This window comes from Capra hircus, chromosome 8, assembly GCF_001704415.2.
Source record: "Capra hircus breed San Clemente chromosome 8, ASM170441v1, whole genome shotgun sequence".
Classification (NCBI taxonomy): Eukaryota; Metazoa; Chordata; class Mammalia; order Artiodactyla; family Bovidae; genus Capra; species Capra hircus.
This window is the reverse complement of record NC_030815.1, coordinates 74,314,039-74,328,181: the sequence shown is the minus strand read 5'-3', so window position 1 is coordinate 74,328,181 and position 14,143 is coordinate 74,314,039. Positions and strand designations below refer to the sequence as shown.

At 52.0% G+C, this 14,143-nt stretch overlaps 1 protein-coding gene across 5 annotated transcripts in view; it reads right to left on the bottom strand.

The window, feature by feature from the left end:
- PTK2B (protein tyrosine kinase 2 beta) overlaps positions 1-14,143 on the bottom strand; it is a 137,975-nt gene that overhangs the window by 21,867 nt on the left and 101,965 nt on the right. For all 5 annotated transcript variants that reach the window (XM_005684037.3, XM_005684040.3, XM_005684039.3 and 2 more), the window contains exons 4-18: positions 13,583-13,670; positions 11,914-11,993; positions 9,519-9,581; positions 8,945-8,999; positions 8,367-8,507; positions 7,885-7,959; positions 7,168-7,269; positions 6,390-6,507; positions 5,785-5,824; positions 5,104-5,150; positions 3,939-3,989; positions 3,328-3,425; positions 2,524-2,608; positions 1,785-1,885; positions 1,432-1,547 (exon numbers count right to left, since the gene is read on the bottom strand). In XM_005684037.3, the coding sequence (XP_005684094.1) occupies positions 1,432-1,547; positions 1,785-1,885; positions 2,524-2,608; positions 3,328-3,425; positions 3,939-3,989; positions 5,104-5,150; positions 5,785-5,824; positions 6,390-6,507; positions 7,168-7,269; positions 7,885-7,959; positions 8,367-8,507; positions 8,945-8,999; positions 9,519-9,581; positions 11,914-11,993; positions 13,583-13,670 (1,260 nt within the window). The remainder of the gene's footprint in view (positions 1-1,431; positions 1,548-1,784; positions 1,886-2,523; positions 2,609-3,327; positions 3,426-3,938; positions 3,990-5,103; positions 5,151-5,784; positions 5,825-6,389; positions 6,508-7,167; positions 7,270-7,884; positions 7,960-8,366; positions 8,508-8,944; positions 9,000-9,518; positions 9,582-11,913; positions 11,994-13,582; positions 13,671-14,143) is intronic.

Sequence of the window (14,143 nt, the reverse complement as noted above, 5' to 3'; positions counted from 1 at the left end):
TGGCATCTGGTCCCATCACTTCATGGGAAATAGATGGGGAAACAATGGAAACAGTGACATGCTTTGTGTTTTTGGGCTACAAAATCACTGCAGGTGGTGACTGCAGCCATGAAATTAAAAGATGCTTGCTCCTTGGAAGAAAAGCTATGACCAACCTAGACAGAATATTAAAAAGCAAAGACATTACTTTGCCAACAAAGGTGCATCTAGTCAAAGCTATGGTTTTTCCAGTAGTCATGTATGGGTGTGAGAGCTGGACCATAAAGAGAGTTGAGTGCTAAAGAATTGATGCTTTTGAACTGTGGTGTTGGAGAAGACTCTTGAGAGTCCCTTGGACTGCAAGGAGATCAAATCAGTCAAGGAATTCAGTCCTGAACATTAATTGGAAGGATTGATGCTGAAAATGAAACACTGATACTTTGGCCACTTGTGAAGAACTGACTCAGTGGAAAAGACCCTGACGCTGGGAAAGATGGAAAGCAGGAGAAGAGGATGGCAGAGGGTGAGACGGTTGGATGGCATCACTGACTTGATGGACATGAATTTGAGCAAGCTCCAGGAGATGGTGATGGACAGGGAAGCCTGGTGTGGGGCAGTCCATGGGGTTGCAAAGAATTCGACACAACTGAGCAACTGAACTGAACTCTCTCCTCCAGAGGATCATATCCCCCATGATGGAGACCTCCCTTCAGGGAAGGGGACAAAGCCAGGTAGAGAAGGGACCAGTGCCACAGTCAGACGGAGGACTGGACTTGGCAGCTTGGAGGTGTCAGAGACCAGGGCAGTGCCACTCACTTGGGCTGGAAGGCCCGGGACCCCAGGATTGTCCTAGAGCTGCCAGAACCCAGTCTCTCCTGTTAGGCTGCTGCTGCTGCTGCTAAGTCGCTTCAGTCGTGTCCAACTCTGTGCGACCCCATGGATGGCAGCCCATCAGGCTCCCCTGTCCCTGGGATTCTCCAGGCAAGAACACTGGAGCGGGTTGCCATTTCCTTCTCCAATGCATGAAAATGAAAAGTGAAAGTGAAGTCGCTCAGTCATGTCCAACTCTTCGCGACCCCATGGACTGCAGCCCACCTGGCTCCTCCGTCCATGGGATTTTCCAGGCAAGAGTCCTGGAGTGGGGTACCATTGCCTTCTTCTGCTAGGCTGGGTGCCACCAAATGGAAATGCCAGAGAATAAGTGAGCAGCAAGCAGGGAGGTGATTTCCTGTACCCACAGAGATGTGGGCTACTGAGTTACAGGCAGACACCCCTGATTTCAGATTTCGTCTTCCTAGCAATCCTGGGAGGGACCTCTGGCTGTTGTACTTTTAGAGGGGGACATGGGTCCCAAGAAGGTGCTCAAGCTGTCACCTAAGCGGGACCAAAGCCAGGCCTTCAACCCTGGTCTGTGCCTGACCCCACCCTCTCCAGGCCCCTCCCCAGCCCCACCTGTGGACACAGTTGATGCTTTCCAGGTAGGCCATGGCCTTGCAGATCTGCAGCGAGTACAGGACAAGAGTGAGCACCTTCAGGCTGTTCTTGTTTCGCTCCAGGTAGTGGCCCAGCTGCAGGAAAGGGAAGACGCCCTGAGGATTCTGCCTGACCTGGGTGTGGAGCTGGGGGATGGGGGAGGGGACACCCAGGCTGGCAGAAGAATCTGGCAACTTCCTCTCCAAACAGCCTTGCCGGGAGTTAAGGGCCCCTGGCTCCAAATGCATCCTCCCTGGCCACCCCCTCCCCAGGTGCTGCTCCACTGCAGTCCAGCTGTCGTCACAGGGGTCCTCCTTGGCCCTCCAGCTCACCTCCCCGTAGGGGTACAGTTCCATGATGATCCAGGTGGGCTCCTCTTCAATGATGCCGATCAGCTTCACAATGTGTGGGTGGTCCAGGTTCCTCATGATCACTGCAAGTGGGGGTGAGAGGGTTAGGGTGAGGGGTTAGGTTTAGGGTTAGGGCGGGGTTAGGGGTTAGGTGTTATGCTTAGTGGTTAGGTGTTAGGGTTAGAGATTAGTGTTAGGAGCTAGGGATTAGGAGTTAGGGTTAGGGTTTAGGGGTTAGGGATTAAGGTTGGGGTGAGGTATTAGGGTTCGGGGTTAGGAATTAGGTTTAGGGTTGGGGTTGGGGTTAGGGTTTAGGGGTTAGGGTTAGCGTTTAGGGTTATGGTTAGGGATTAGGGTTAGGGTTTGGGCTAGTGTTTAGGTTTAGGGTTAGGGTAGGGTTAGCTGTTAGAGTTATGGTTAGGTGTTAGGGTTAGCGGTTAGGTGTTAGGGTTAGGGTGAGGGGTTTGGTTTAGGTGCTAGGGACTAGGAACTAGGGGTTAGGGATAGGTGCTCCAGCGCCTCAAAGGTCCAAAGCAACAATCAAGGTCTGCTGGCTGGACCCAGAGCCAAGGGTGCAGCCTGTTCCCCCTGCGGATATCAGCTCTGCTCACTGCCTCCCTGATCTCCACCGCAGATGCTTCAACCCTTCCCTCTTCCCCGTCTGCATAGTGTCCAGGCTTTTTTCCAGCCCCTGTGCTGGTGTCTCCCCAGGGACACCTACCTGCCTCACTCATGAACTTCTCCTTGTTATCTAGAGTGCAGTCTTTCTTGCAGGTCTTCACAGCCACGTTGATCATCTCCCCTTTCTGCAATAAGAGTGTGTCCAGGGACCCTCAGTTCTGTCCAGAGCTCCCCACACCGGCGTCCCCAGTAGACAGGTGACATCTGGGTCACTGCAAAGCCTGTACTTCCTATCTCTTCCCCTCCTCTCCTCCACACCTACTTCCTCCTGATCAGGAACATTTGGACTGGAGGAACGTTGAAGATCAGATCTCTTGAGCCCCTGGCTGTCCAGGTGAGGACACAGAGGCTGGGGGTCCACGTGACCTGCCCAAAGTTAGCGAGTGTTTGCAGGTCACATGCAAGGCCATTGTCAGTTATGGCATCCAGGCCTTTTTCTCTTTATTGTTGGTTTTTACAATTTTGCTTTTCCCCCAGGCCTGGTTGAAGCACAAACACAAAGGCAAACTTGTCCAGCCCCATCAGCGACCTTGGAGCCCACCTTCCCTTTCTCATAACTGCTTCACATGGAGCTTCCCCCTTCATGTTCTCCCGTAAAAGTCAGTCCCCACCGCTGGGCCCCATCCCGTGCCCCATAGATGTTGCCTCTCTTCCGATCCCTGCAATTGCAGCCTTTCTGGGAAATGACTCTTGTTTTCATCACTCTCTGCGTATTTCATAAACACTGCCAAGGCCAAATATGTGAATTTCCACACACCACAGCACACCCCCTCCCCCAACACTAGAGTATTTGAGCTCCTTTCTCTTTCTATGGAAGAACAGAACTTGCATATCACAAACTCACATGATTTGTGTAGACACCTTCATAGACCTCCCCAAAAAAGCCTTCACCAAGAATACGATTCAGGACCACATCTTCCCGGGTGATGCCATACTGTGGGCCTGCACAGGTGATAAAACAGACAGTCCTGGGGCACAGAAACTGGTTGGTATCCCCTGGGAATCCAAGAATTGACGTCCCTGGGGATTCTGAATGCCCGTATTCCTGGGATTCTGAGTATCCAGAGGCTCTAACACCAGGCTCTGACCCCTCCTGCCCAGGTATGACCAGACCTCTCCCACCAACGCCTCAGCCAGGAACCAGGGGCTAGGCTGGGAAAGGGGGTCTAGGAGGTTCCATTGTCTCAGACTTGGGAAAGCTGAGTCCCATGTCCATGCTCTTGGCACACTCCTCCACCACAGACACACCAAGGGTCAATGGTGATGGGATAAAAACAGTGATCTCTGCTTTCAAATCACAGGTGCCTCACTCGGCTGTGTCCCTGGCTGAGACACACATGGAAGACGACACAGGAAGGAAAGAAAGTCCCCCTGTGATGTCATATGTGTCCCAGATGTCACTTCCCATGGCCCTGGCGGTGGTTGGCATAGGGTGGGGGGCGGTCAGGGATCTACCTCCTTGTCTTCGCAGGGTCTCGTCAGGGATCTCAGCATAGATGTCTGATTCTGAAATGACAGGAGGACACCCTATGGGCAAGATGCCTTGAGGGGGGCATTACCAGGAACCAGGTATGAGCCCTCTTCCTGCCCCGCCTGCCACAGGTCAGTGGAACTAAGCTGACATCACTGGGAGGGGCTTGGGGAGGAGCCAGGGGAGAACAGTTCTCCCCCAGGTATCTGGGTAGCCACAGGGTCCAGGGTCCTCAGCCTGAATCCCTCCTTGATGCTGCCGCCTGGCTGTTTAGGGCAAGTTGGTTCATCTCCTTTAATCTGCTTCCCTTTCTGTGAAATGACTATTTCTGGGGAATGTAAATATTAAAGAAAACAATATCGATTATGTATTTAACACTGTCATGAACTGAATGCTTGTGTCCTCTCAAATGCATATGTTGAAACCCTGACCCCAGGAGTGGTGGTGTTTGAAGGGGTCTTTGGGAGGTGATTAGGGTTAGATGAAGTCATGAGGGTGGGGCCCCCATGGTGGGATGAGTGTCTTTAGAAGAAGAGGAAGAGAGACTAGAGCTCTCCATCTGTGCACCACACGAGGACACAGAGAAGGCGGCTGTCTGCAAGCCACAAAGAGAGACCTCACCAGGACCCCACCACACTGGCACCTGGATCTTGGACTTCCACCTCCAGAGCTGTCAGAAATCATTGTCTGTTGTTTAAGCTCCCCAGTCTGTGGCTTTTTTATGAAGCCTGAGCTGACCAAGACAAACATGGTGCCCTATACTAGCTGCCTAACATGTTTGTGCTCATGTTCACTTGCTAAGTCGTGTCCAGCTCTTTTCAACCCCATGGACTGTAGCCTTGCCTGGGATTCTCCAGGCAAGAATATTGGAGTGGATTGCAATTTCCTTCTCCAGCAATCTTCCTGACCCAGGGATCTAACCTATGTCTCTTGTGTCTCTTGCATTGGCAGGTCAGTTCTTTACCATTGAGACGCAAGGGAAGCCCCGCCCAATACATGTTAGCTATTTTGATATTTTTAGCTGTCATTGAGCAGTCATAGGAAAAGTTCATTTTTCTGTAACTTTGAGGGAATCCTTCAGGATGCCACAAGAGCAGGCAGAAGGGAGGTTCTGGGCGCAGGCAGAGGACAGCAGGTGGGCAGGCTTACCTATGCTGCAGCTTTCTGAGAGGTGGGGCCGCCGAGCCTCCAGGTTTCTACAGGAGGAGAGGACAGGGCAGGAGCCATGTGAGCTCAGAGCCTGGCAGTGCCCACCCAGGGCAGCCTCATTCCCCCTCTCTTCCTCCCACCCTGCCTGGAGAAGCAGCGTGTTCTGATGGCACTAAGCTGGGAGCATGGCCCAGGCCACCAGGAGACAGGAGGGAGGTTTTCTTGCTAAGTCGTTTCAGTCGTGTCCAACTCTGTGACCCTATGGACTGTAGCCTGCCAGGCCCTTCTGTCCATGGGATTCCCCAGGCAAGAGTACTGGAGTGGGTTGTCATGTCCTTCTCCAGGAGATCTTCCCAACCCAGGGACTGAACCCATGTCTCTTACACTGGCAGGCAGGTGCTTTACCACTAGCGCCACCTGAGGGGACAGCAGCAATCCACCCCCGCCCAAGATGGTGCCAGGTAGCTTTAGGACACAGGAATAACCCTGCACGAATTTACTGGGAGAAATTTACTGGTGAAAAATAACCACTTGTGAAATGCTGGAATTCCGGCATTTTCTCCTGGGGGCCAGAAACTGGAAAACGTGGCGGGGGAGGCCCCCTCCCTGTTTGGTCTGCCTTTGTAAGGAAGACACGGGCTGAGGACGGGCCGGTTCTCCCTCGCGGCTGGTTGTACTCACAGCGTGGGGATCTGGGGCAGACTGTTCCGCTTCTCACCATCTGGGGAGAGGAGAGGAAGAAGGGGAGCTGGAACCAGGGACACAGGGTCTCAGATGGATGACGGACCTCATTGCTTCTACCAGCCGACACAAAGGAGACCCCTCCCGCCACTCTATAGCCCCTGAGAGTCGGAGTGGAAGCTGGATAGGCTGTTGCCCTGAACTGGAACCCTTTAGCACTAAGAAGCAACTCTCAGACTTCCTCTGCCACTGTCACACGTCCCAGCCTGACCCTTGCTTTCTGATTCCATCCCCAGACAGGACGGACCAGCAATGTTCTGGCAACAGCTTTGATCTTCCCAGGGTGACAAAGATTTCTCCATCAGAAGTTGCCCCCAGCACCCCGTGCCACCCTTGGTCAGCGGGGCCAGGGCTGTAGCCAAGCATCTGGGATGGGATCACAGGGAGTGTCCAGCAGGGCTGGGGGAGCCCCTCGCCACGCTTCGAAATGCTCTTCATTCACATATCCGTTGATGGTTTAGCTTTCCCTGCTCCTCCCCAGAGGCTTGGCTCGGGTATGCCACCCACTGCCTGTTGGGCCAGGTTACCTTCGAGTGGAAACACACCTTTTTTGGTTCGAATGATGAGAGAGCCCTTGTGCTCCCCTTGCAGCCTGCAGTAACCATCTACGAGGTCAGCCATGTTCTCGGCCTCTGCCAGAGAGGAGGTTTTGATGGACAAGGACTGCAGGGAAGAGACCAGCCAAGGATGAGACCCCAGAGCCTTGGCTAGAGTCAACCCCACGGGACTGCAGGACTTCTAACCATGGCTTGCCTGGACTCCACCAGCTCCTCTTCTGGGGCTCGGCTTGTATTCCCCATTGCCACCAGGGGGCGCTCTCGTCACCCCGCCCAACTGACCACCTTACACTCCAGGAAGGGAATTCCTTTTTCTAGTCACTGAGCACGCAGCACATGCCTTGTATGCTTGAGCAGAAAGGGAGAAAAGGGAAGAGGGAGGGAGTGGGGCAGAGGACACGTGGATGAAAGGACGGGCATACAATCTGTCTGTGGTCTGAGGTCTCTCTCGTTCTCCCACCTACAAAAAGCCATGGGTCCCCAAGGTCTTGGTTCTGAGTCATTGTTTCCTGTTCACAGTTAGACCTCTGATCTGTACCTTGATTTCTGGTCACTTTACTCCTGCCCTCCCCCAAACTTCCTACAACTTCTTTCTTGACATTTTTAACAACAGTTTTGCTTCCTGATATAATTTCCCTTAGTTTGACATCATCTTGCTACCTGGTCTAAGAACTAGGTGCCCTTTACTTAACAAGATCTCGGCAGCAGGGACGCCCTGGCCAGGCTGGCCTGAGCAGGCATGCCCAGTGTTCTCAGAGCTGCTCACCTGGGGAGCGCCTTCAATGCCCAGCTGCAGTACCGCCTGGCCCTCCTCCAGAGGGAGGCACCTGATGGACTTGATCTGCTTGAACTCGGCCAGGCAGGTGGGCTGTGGGAAAGGAGGGGTTCCTTCAGACCATCCGATTCCTGGGATCGGGCCACGAGGATTGATCAGTATGGGGTGGGGGTAGGGAGCGAGGAAGAACCAGGCATTGGAGTCTCTTGGTGGGGATGAAGAGGGAATCAAAGACCACTCAGGTTAGAAGGATCACCTAGCCCAAGCCCCTTGCAGAAGAAAAAATGAGCCTGGAAAGAGTCAAGGTTTGTCCACGGTCATATGCCAAGCTGGTGGTAGGGCCAGGGCTGGACCTGGTTCTTCTGACTCCCAGGGACATGATAGCCCCATATGCCACTGAAAGAGCAACTACTATTGCCAGAAGAGCAACAGTAGTATCCTTCCCTCTTCCCCTCCCCCACCTTACCCACACCTGTCCCCACCCACTCTGTGCCAGGGACAGTCCCAGGGATGTAATGGCCCATGCTCCCCATGCCATTATCCCAAATAGCCTCCCCACAGCTGCTGATACCAAGAACCTCTCTGCTCTCAGCAATGGTGTGGAAGAACCGATGGGACAGGCCAGGATGGGAGGCAGCCAAAAGGGAAAGAGCACTCTGCCTGGAGCTGGGTGGGGCCTGCCCCCCTCCCCACCCCATCTCTCTCTACCTTTGCATCTTGACTTGTCAGCTGGCGGATGCCTTTAGGGCCAATGACCAGGTCCACAGTAATGTTCCATCCTTGCTGGAATCAAAGGAGAGACAGGTTGTTGCCTCTGTTCTGTCTGCCCGTATTTCAGAAGCTTGAAAACAGTTCACTAGCTAGACACAAGCCATGTCTCCTGGGCCCTCCAGCTCCTTCCATCCTAACCTCCCACCATACAGATCACCCTGCTCCCAACACTCTGCCAGCACTGCCCACCTCCTCCCAGAGTTGGAGCCAAGGTTTCAGCTCCCTTTGGCAAGCAAGTAGCTTAGCATTAGTTGCATTTTCAGATATACTGGGGGAGGTCCTGGTGCCACAGAACCTACAAGCAGTAGGTTGGAGGGTTGTCTCGACCCCCATCCCCACCCTGAGTTGCCCCCGTGGCCGGCTCTCCGGAGAGACTTGGGATTTGGGTCAGGGGGAGAATGAAAAGAGGGCGGTGTTACAATGAGTTCACAGCGATAGGTCTCCTGGTCAATGTTGGCAAAGCCTGCGAGGGTGTTGAAGAACTTCATGACGCACTCCTCCTCCCGGAGCGAGGCGTACTGCTGGAACGTCTGCTGGATCATCTTCCGGAACTGCTTGGGCTGGGTGAGAGGGTCAGGGGTGAGCAGGGCCCAATTCCTTCCCTTAGGATCTCACCGCAGGCCTGCGCACTGCTGTAGGACAGTTCCTTAGGCCTCTGTAGACTGTGAGGGCAGTGGTGATCTCTTACACCATGGTGGTCTCAAGGGAGCTCACCATGGCCCTGGGAGGCAGGCAGGGGTGGTAGCACCCCTAGTGCTCAGGCCATAGAGCTAACTGGCCTTTGATGTGGAACTAGAGCAGGGTTTCTTGATTCCCGGACACAGATGGGCCCACGGGATGCATGGAGCAGTCCCAGGTCCAGATGGCCTAAGGCAGCACAGACACCCTGGCTTGCCCAAGGGTCCCCAGCTCCATCCCTTATAGATCTATTCCTTGGGTGACATAAGGGAGGCACGAAGGGAGTCTTTCTGGGCTCTTCATCTACTGGTTTCCTCACCTTTAAGTTCTCCTGCATTTGCCTTGGGAAAAACAGGTCCAGGCCCACTTCTTTCCTGAAAGTAAGGGGGAAAAAGCAGCATTTGAGTTCACTTTGGTGGCTCAAATGGTAAAGAACTGCCTGCATTGCGTGAGACTCAGGTTCGATCCCTGGGTCAGGAAGATCCTCTGGAGAAGGAAATGGCAACCCACTCCAGTGTTCTTGTCTGGAGAATCCCAGGGATGGTGGAGCCTGGTGGGCTGCCGTCTATGGGGTCGCACAGAGTCAGACACGACTGAAGCAACTTAGCAGCAGCAGCAACCCACTCCAGTATTCTTGCCTGGAGAATTCCATGGACAGAGGAGCCTGGTGGGCTACCATCCATGGGGTTGCAAAGAATTGGACAAGACTGAGTGATTAATAGTTTCTATATCCCCAGCTCAGGACTTCGGGCCAATCAGGGAAAGGTGAGCACACCAGGGAGATGGGTCTTGCCTGGCTCTGGTCTGGGGATGGAGGTGTATAGGAGGTGAGCAAGAAGAGCCAAGCAGGAGAGGGGAAGGGAAGAGAGGCTGGGGCCAGTCCCAGGACTTACTCCAGGAGCTCGAAGTTGGACTTTTTGTCAAGTGCATTGTGGGGCATGTCCTTGAAGAACCGCCTGCAGAGAGAGAAGCCATAGGCCATCAGAGCTGGGCCACCCAATGCCCACATGTTGGCCCAGAAGCACCCTCCCCTGCCGGATGTGGGAACCACTAGGAGGGAGAAAGGAAGGAGAGGTGAAAAATTCAGTATTTAGAAAACTGTGAATTTTAGAAAACCCACAAATTTCCTCCCTAGGAAAGACTCCAGTTGTACTCCAGGGTGTCCACCTCTGGCTTATGCAGTTGGTGGGCAGAGGAGGAGGACAGGGGTTCTACCAGTGGTCTCTAAAAATAAATGACCCAAAGCAGCCAACACTCGACTTATAGCTGAGAAACACTGACATCCACCTTTTAGGTTCTGTGTTCCCTTTGTGACTTCCTTTCCCCTCATTTTCTACCTCTGAAAACCTATGTGTATGCATGCAAATAATTATAAAATATAGTACACATAAAAATTTTGGGTGACATCTGTTAACTTTTTATACATATTCTTTAAGTATGATTTTCCCTTAAAATATATGTCTTCATAGAGATTTTTAGGTATTACTTATTTATAATAATTATTTACGTGGAGACCAAATAGCCAATACTATTTGTCTTATCTTCCCTTCCCTGTTTGGATCAGTGTGTCTAGTAATTTCTTCAACTGTTGCAGACATTGTCCCACTCCTGATCATACATTAGTAACTCAGTGTTACTTTAACTCATGTGTCCTTGTGCCCATCTGGGAATAGTTTTATGCTTTTGATACCATAAGCAGAGAAGGGCAAGTAACTTATGATTCATAAACAATAAATTTACAAAATTTACAGTGTTTAGAAAAGAGTATGGTTAGGCCTTCATCTCACACTTTATTCTAAATATTTATTCTAGATAGATTAAAGGGAAAATGTTAATAATGAAATTATTTTAAAACTAGAAGAAAAGCTAGAGAAATAGTCTCAAATCATGTAACTGAGAAGAATATCTAAAGCATGAAATCATAGAAGAGATCTACATAAAAACTTAAAACATGTAGTGCTATGTCCTTAACAGTTTTTATTCAATGGTATTTTTGAACATATTGTCAATCAAGATAAGTAATAATAATTATGGTCCCGATTTTAGAGGAAAAAAAATACATTGGAAAAAGCCTGACTTGGAGCAACTCTGCTAATGGAGGTTATCTCTGGTTAATGGATTTTCAAATGATTTTAGTCACCTTTTCTCCTTCCCTACGTGTTCCAAATACTCCACATTGTACAAGGCATCATGGCCATCTGCAACGCCCCCTGGGTTGGGTGAGCTGCAAATGTACTTCCAGGTAACTGACCATATTGGCATGCTTCATGCAGTTAAGTAACTCTACAAAATAAATGTCAGCACGTGTCCACCAGCAAAGAGGTCTTCAGACCTTTCATGGTTACCCAGCCATACAAACTCATACTGTGCCCTCACTGTGAGCCAGGAGAAGGTGGCACCAACCCTGAGTTCAAGGATTTGATGGATTTCAGACTAGTGCATGTGAGCCACTCGGCATCTGACAGAGTGGTGGATACATACGGCCTTATGGCCAATCCGTGCAGGGAGGGGTAGGTGGGGTGGACCTGGGCAATGGGAGACTTCGAGACGGACAGACCCTTGAGTGGGCACTGTAGGAAGAGCCCAGGGTCACACTGCCTGTTATCAAGGTGTGCTTCACAGGCGTGCTCCAAGGTTTTCTAAGAATGTTGAGGGAAAGCAAACAACTTTGGGGACTTCCTTGGTGGCTCAGTGGTAAAGAATTAGTCTGCAGTGCAGGAGATGCAGGTTCGATCCCCGTGTTGGGAAGATCTCCTGGAGGAGGAAATGGCAACCCACTCCAGTATTCTTGCCTGGAGAATCCTACAGACAGTGGAGCCTGGTGGGCTACAGTCTGTGGGGTCACAGAGTCAGAAATGACTGAGTGTCTGAGCTGGATGATTTACTAACTCTGTACACATCTATTAGCACCTATTGGAGCAGGGGATACAGCAGTGAGCAACACAGATGGAATCCCAGCATTCTAGTATCTCCCAGAAGCTTGCCTAGTATTCAAAGGAACGTTTACTGGATCACCTGGATGGCAGGTGGAAGGAAGAAGCCAGAGCCTGGGAGGCAAGAACAGTGGCAGCGAAAGGCAGACAGGGGACATCGACCAGAGAGAGGGCTGGCGCCTCTCTTCCCAGGGCCAGACGGTGAGCACCTCGGGGCCTTACCATCTGTCAGCCACCACTTGTCCCCTTCCGGCTCTCACATTCCTGCCTTGGAGGAGAGTCCAAGCTGGCCGAGAGCCCAGTGGAGGAGGGAAGGAGCAGGCAACCTCCCTGGAGTGGCCCGGAGGCCACCTACCTGAGCTCCAGACAGCCCAGCTGCAGGGCCATCCCCTCGCTGACCTTGCTGGCATAGCGCTGCATGTAGTCGTTCCGGAGCTGGCAGGGAGAAAGGCCACGGTTCAGACTCCCGCCCTCGCTCCCCATTTCCCTGAGATGAGCAGAGGCCCCAGGAGGTGGAGGGGGCTTTGAACACCATCCTGCTGCCCTGAGTGGTCTCTCATCCCTCCCCCCACAAATGCACAACCACATAGCAGGAGGGGGAGGTGCCCTGGGTAGTGTTGATTGTGCCCCTACAGGCGTGATTGAGTTTTTGAAGTACTTTCAAAGCACATTTTTTTAAGCGTCCACAAGGCAGGAACTTCAGGTTCCCCTCTCCCACCCCTCACTTCGGAGATAAAGAAACTGGGAATGGGGGGAGGAGTTAGTCATTTATTCTGGCTTCCCGATGGTTCAGCGGTAAAGAATCCTCCTGCAGTGCAGGAGACACAGATGAGGGTTTGACCCCTGGGTTGGGAAGATCCTCTGGAGGAGGGCATGGCAACCCACTCCAGGATTCTAGCCTGGAGAGGCAAGAGGGGCCTGGCGGACTACAGTCCTTGGGTTTGCAAAGAGTCGGACGTGACTGAGCGGCTGAGCACACACGCACACAGTAATTTACCCAAAGCCTTGTTGGTAAGTAGAGACGGATGTCACTCAAGATATGAGAAAAGTCTGGCTCGGTCTCTAGAGGACCGGGAGGGAGACGTAGGCTGGGGCAAAGGCCAGACACAAAACGGCTGTGGCGGCTCTCGTGCACGTAGTGCTTATTTGCAGCCATGTCTTGTGCTGGGCACCTCAGGGGCACTACAGCCAGGAGTGCGGTGAGCTCCAAACAGCTCATGGAAGTCAGTTATTAAGTTTTCCAAAATCTTGTGAGCTGCTTGATATATTAATCTTTTGAAATAGGCCAAGATGGGAGTATTTGATTTAGTTTAGTTGCTAAGTTGTGTTTGACTCTTGTGACCCCACAGACTGTAGCCCATCAGGTTCCTCTGTCCATGGGATTTCCCAACTAAGAATACTGGAGTGGGGTGCCATTTCCTTTTACAGGGGAGCTTCTGGACCCAGGTCTCCTGCACTGCAGGTGGATTCTTTACTGCCTGAGCTACCAGGGGTTATTTACACCATGGAAATTGGCAAGTACTACAAATCAGAGAGTTGGTTTACAAGAATACTGCTAGTACTATATAGTTAGGTCTTCATGGCAGCCCAGTAATGTATGTATTCTTCTTATCATCCCCTTTTTATAGAAGAGGAAACAACCTCATGCAGGTAAATTAGGTCCCGAGGGGTTTCAGGTTGAGAAGTGGCAAAACTGGGCTAGAAACCAGGTGTGTCAGACAGCTGAGCCTGTATGCTATGATTGCTTCCCTTCTCTTTGGACTTGCTCTGCCTGCTTCCCCAGCCAGGTCGTCTGGGTAGAAAATAGCCACTAGGAAAATCCAAGAGGGCCTGTGCCTATGGGGAGGGGTCATTCAGCCCTCAGGTGTGAAGGAAGCAGGTTTGGATAGCTGACCAGGGACCAAGGAATGTCCCTGAGAGAACTTTCCTGGAATGAGACCTTCAAAATGCAAGCCTTGTCTTTCCATCTCCCCAGGAGAGGATGGTCATAGGACCTAGGGGACTGGAAGATAAAATACTTTTACCTGTTGGTAAAAATAAAGCAGCGTGGTCTTGTCCTCTTTCAGGCTCTCCATGAAGTCCTCTGGCAGGTAGCGGACTTGAAGGTCATACCTGGGACAGGAAGTTCAAATTCTCTGGTTGACAGAGGGAAGCTGGTCCTACCAGGGGCTGCCACGGAGCTCCTGGCTACCCATTCAGGACTTGCTCCTTCTTTCCTTCTTTTCCACGGGTGGGTGGAGGACCGCAGAGGACGGGCGGGGCGGGGGGTGGGGGGGTGCGGGTTGCCAGCCACAGTGGTCAGTGCTGGTTCTGACTCTCTGTCTCCTCCCCATGATGGTAGCTGTTCTCCTTAGGTTTACTCCCCAGCCCTTGGCTTGGCTCCCCCTCCTCCTTGCACTTCTGCTCCTCCTCCTCCATAGCGCCAAGAGCATCCAGTCCAGGGATGCACCTAGATATCCATCTTGGAATGCGGATGTGTGATGAGCCCTTATTAGGTCTTAGCAAACACACGATTGGATGCTGCAGAAGGGCCAACCTAATATGCCACTCAGATTTTCTATAATATTCTCAGACGCTGGTAAGTG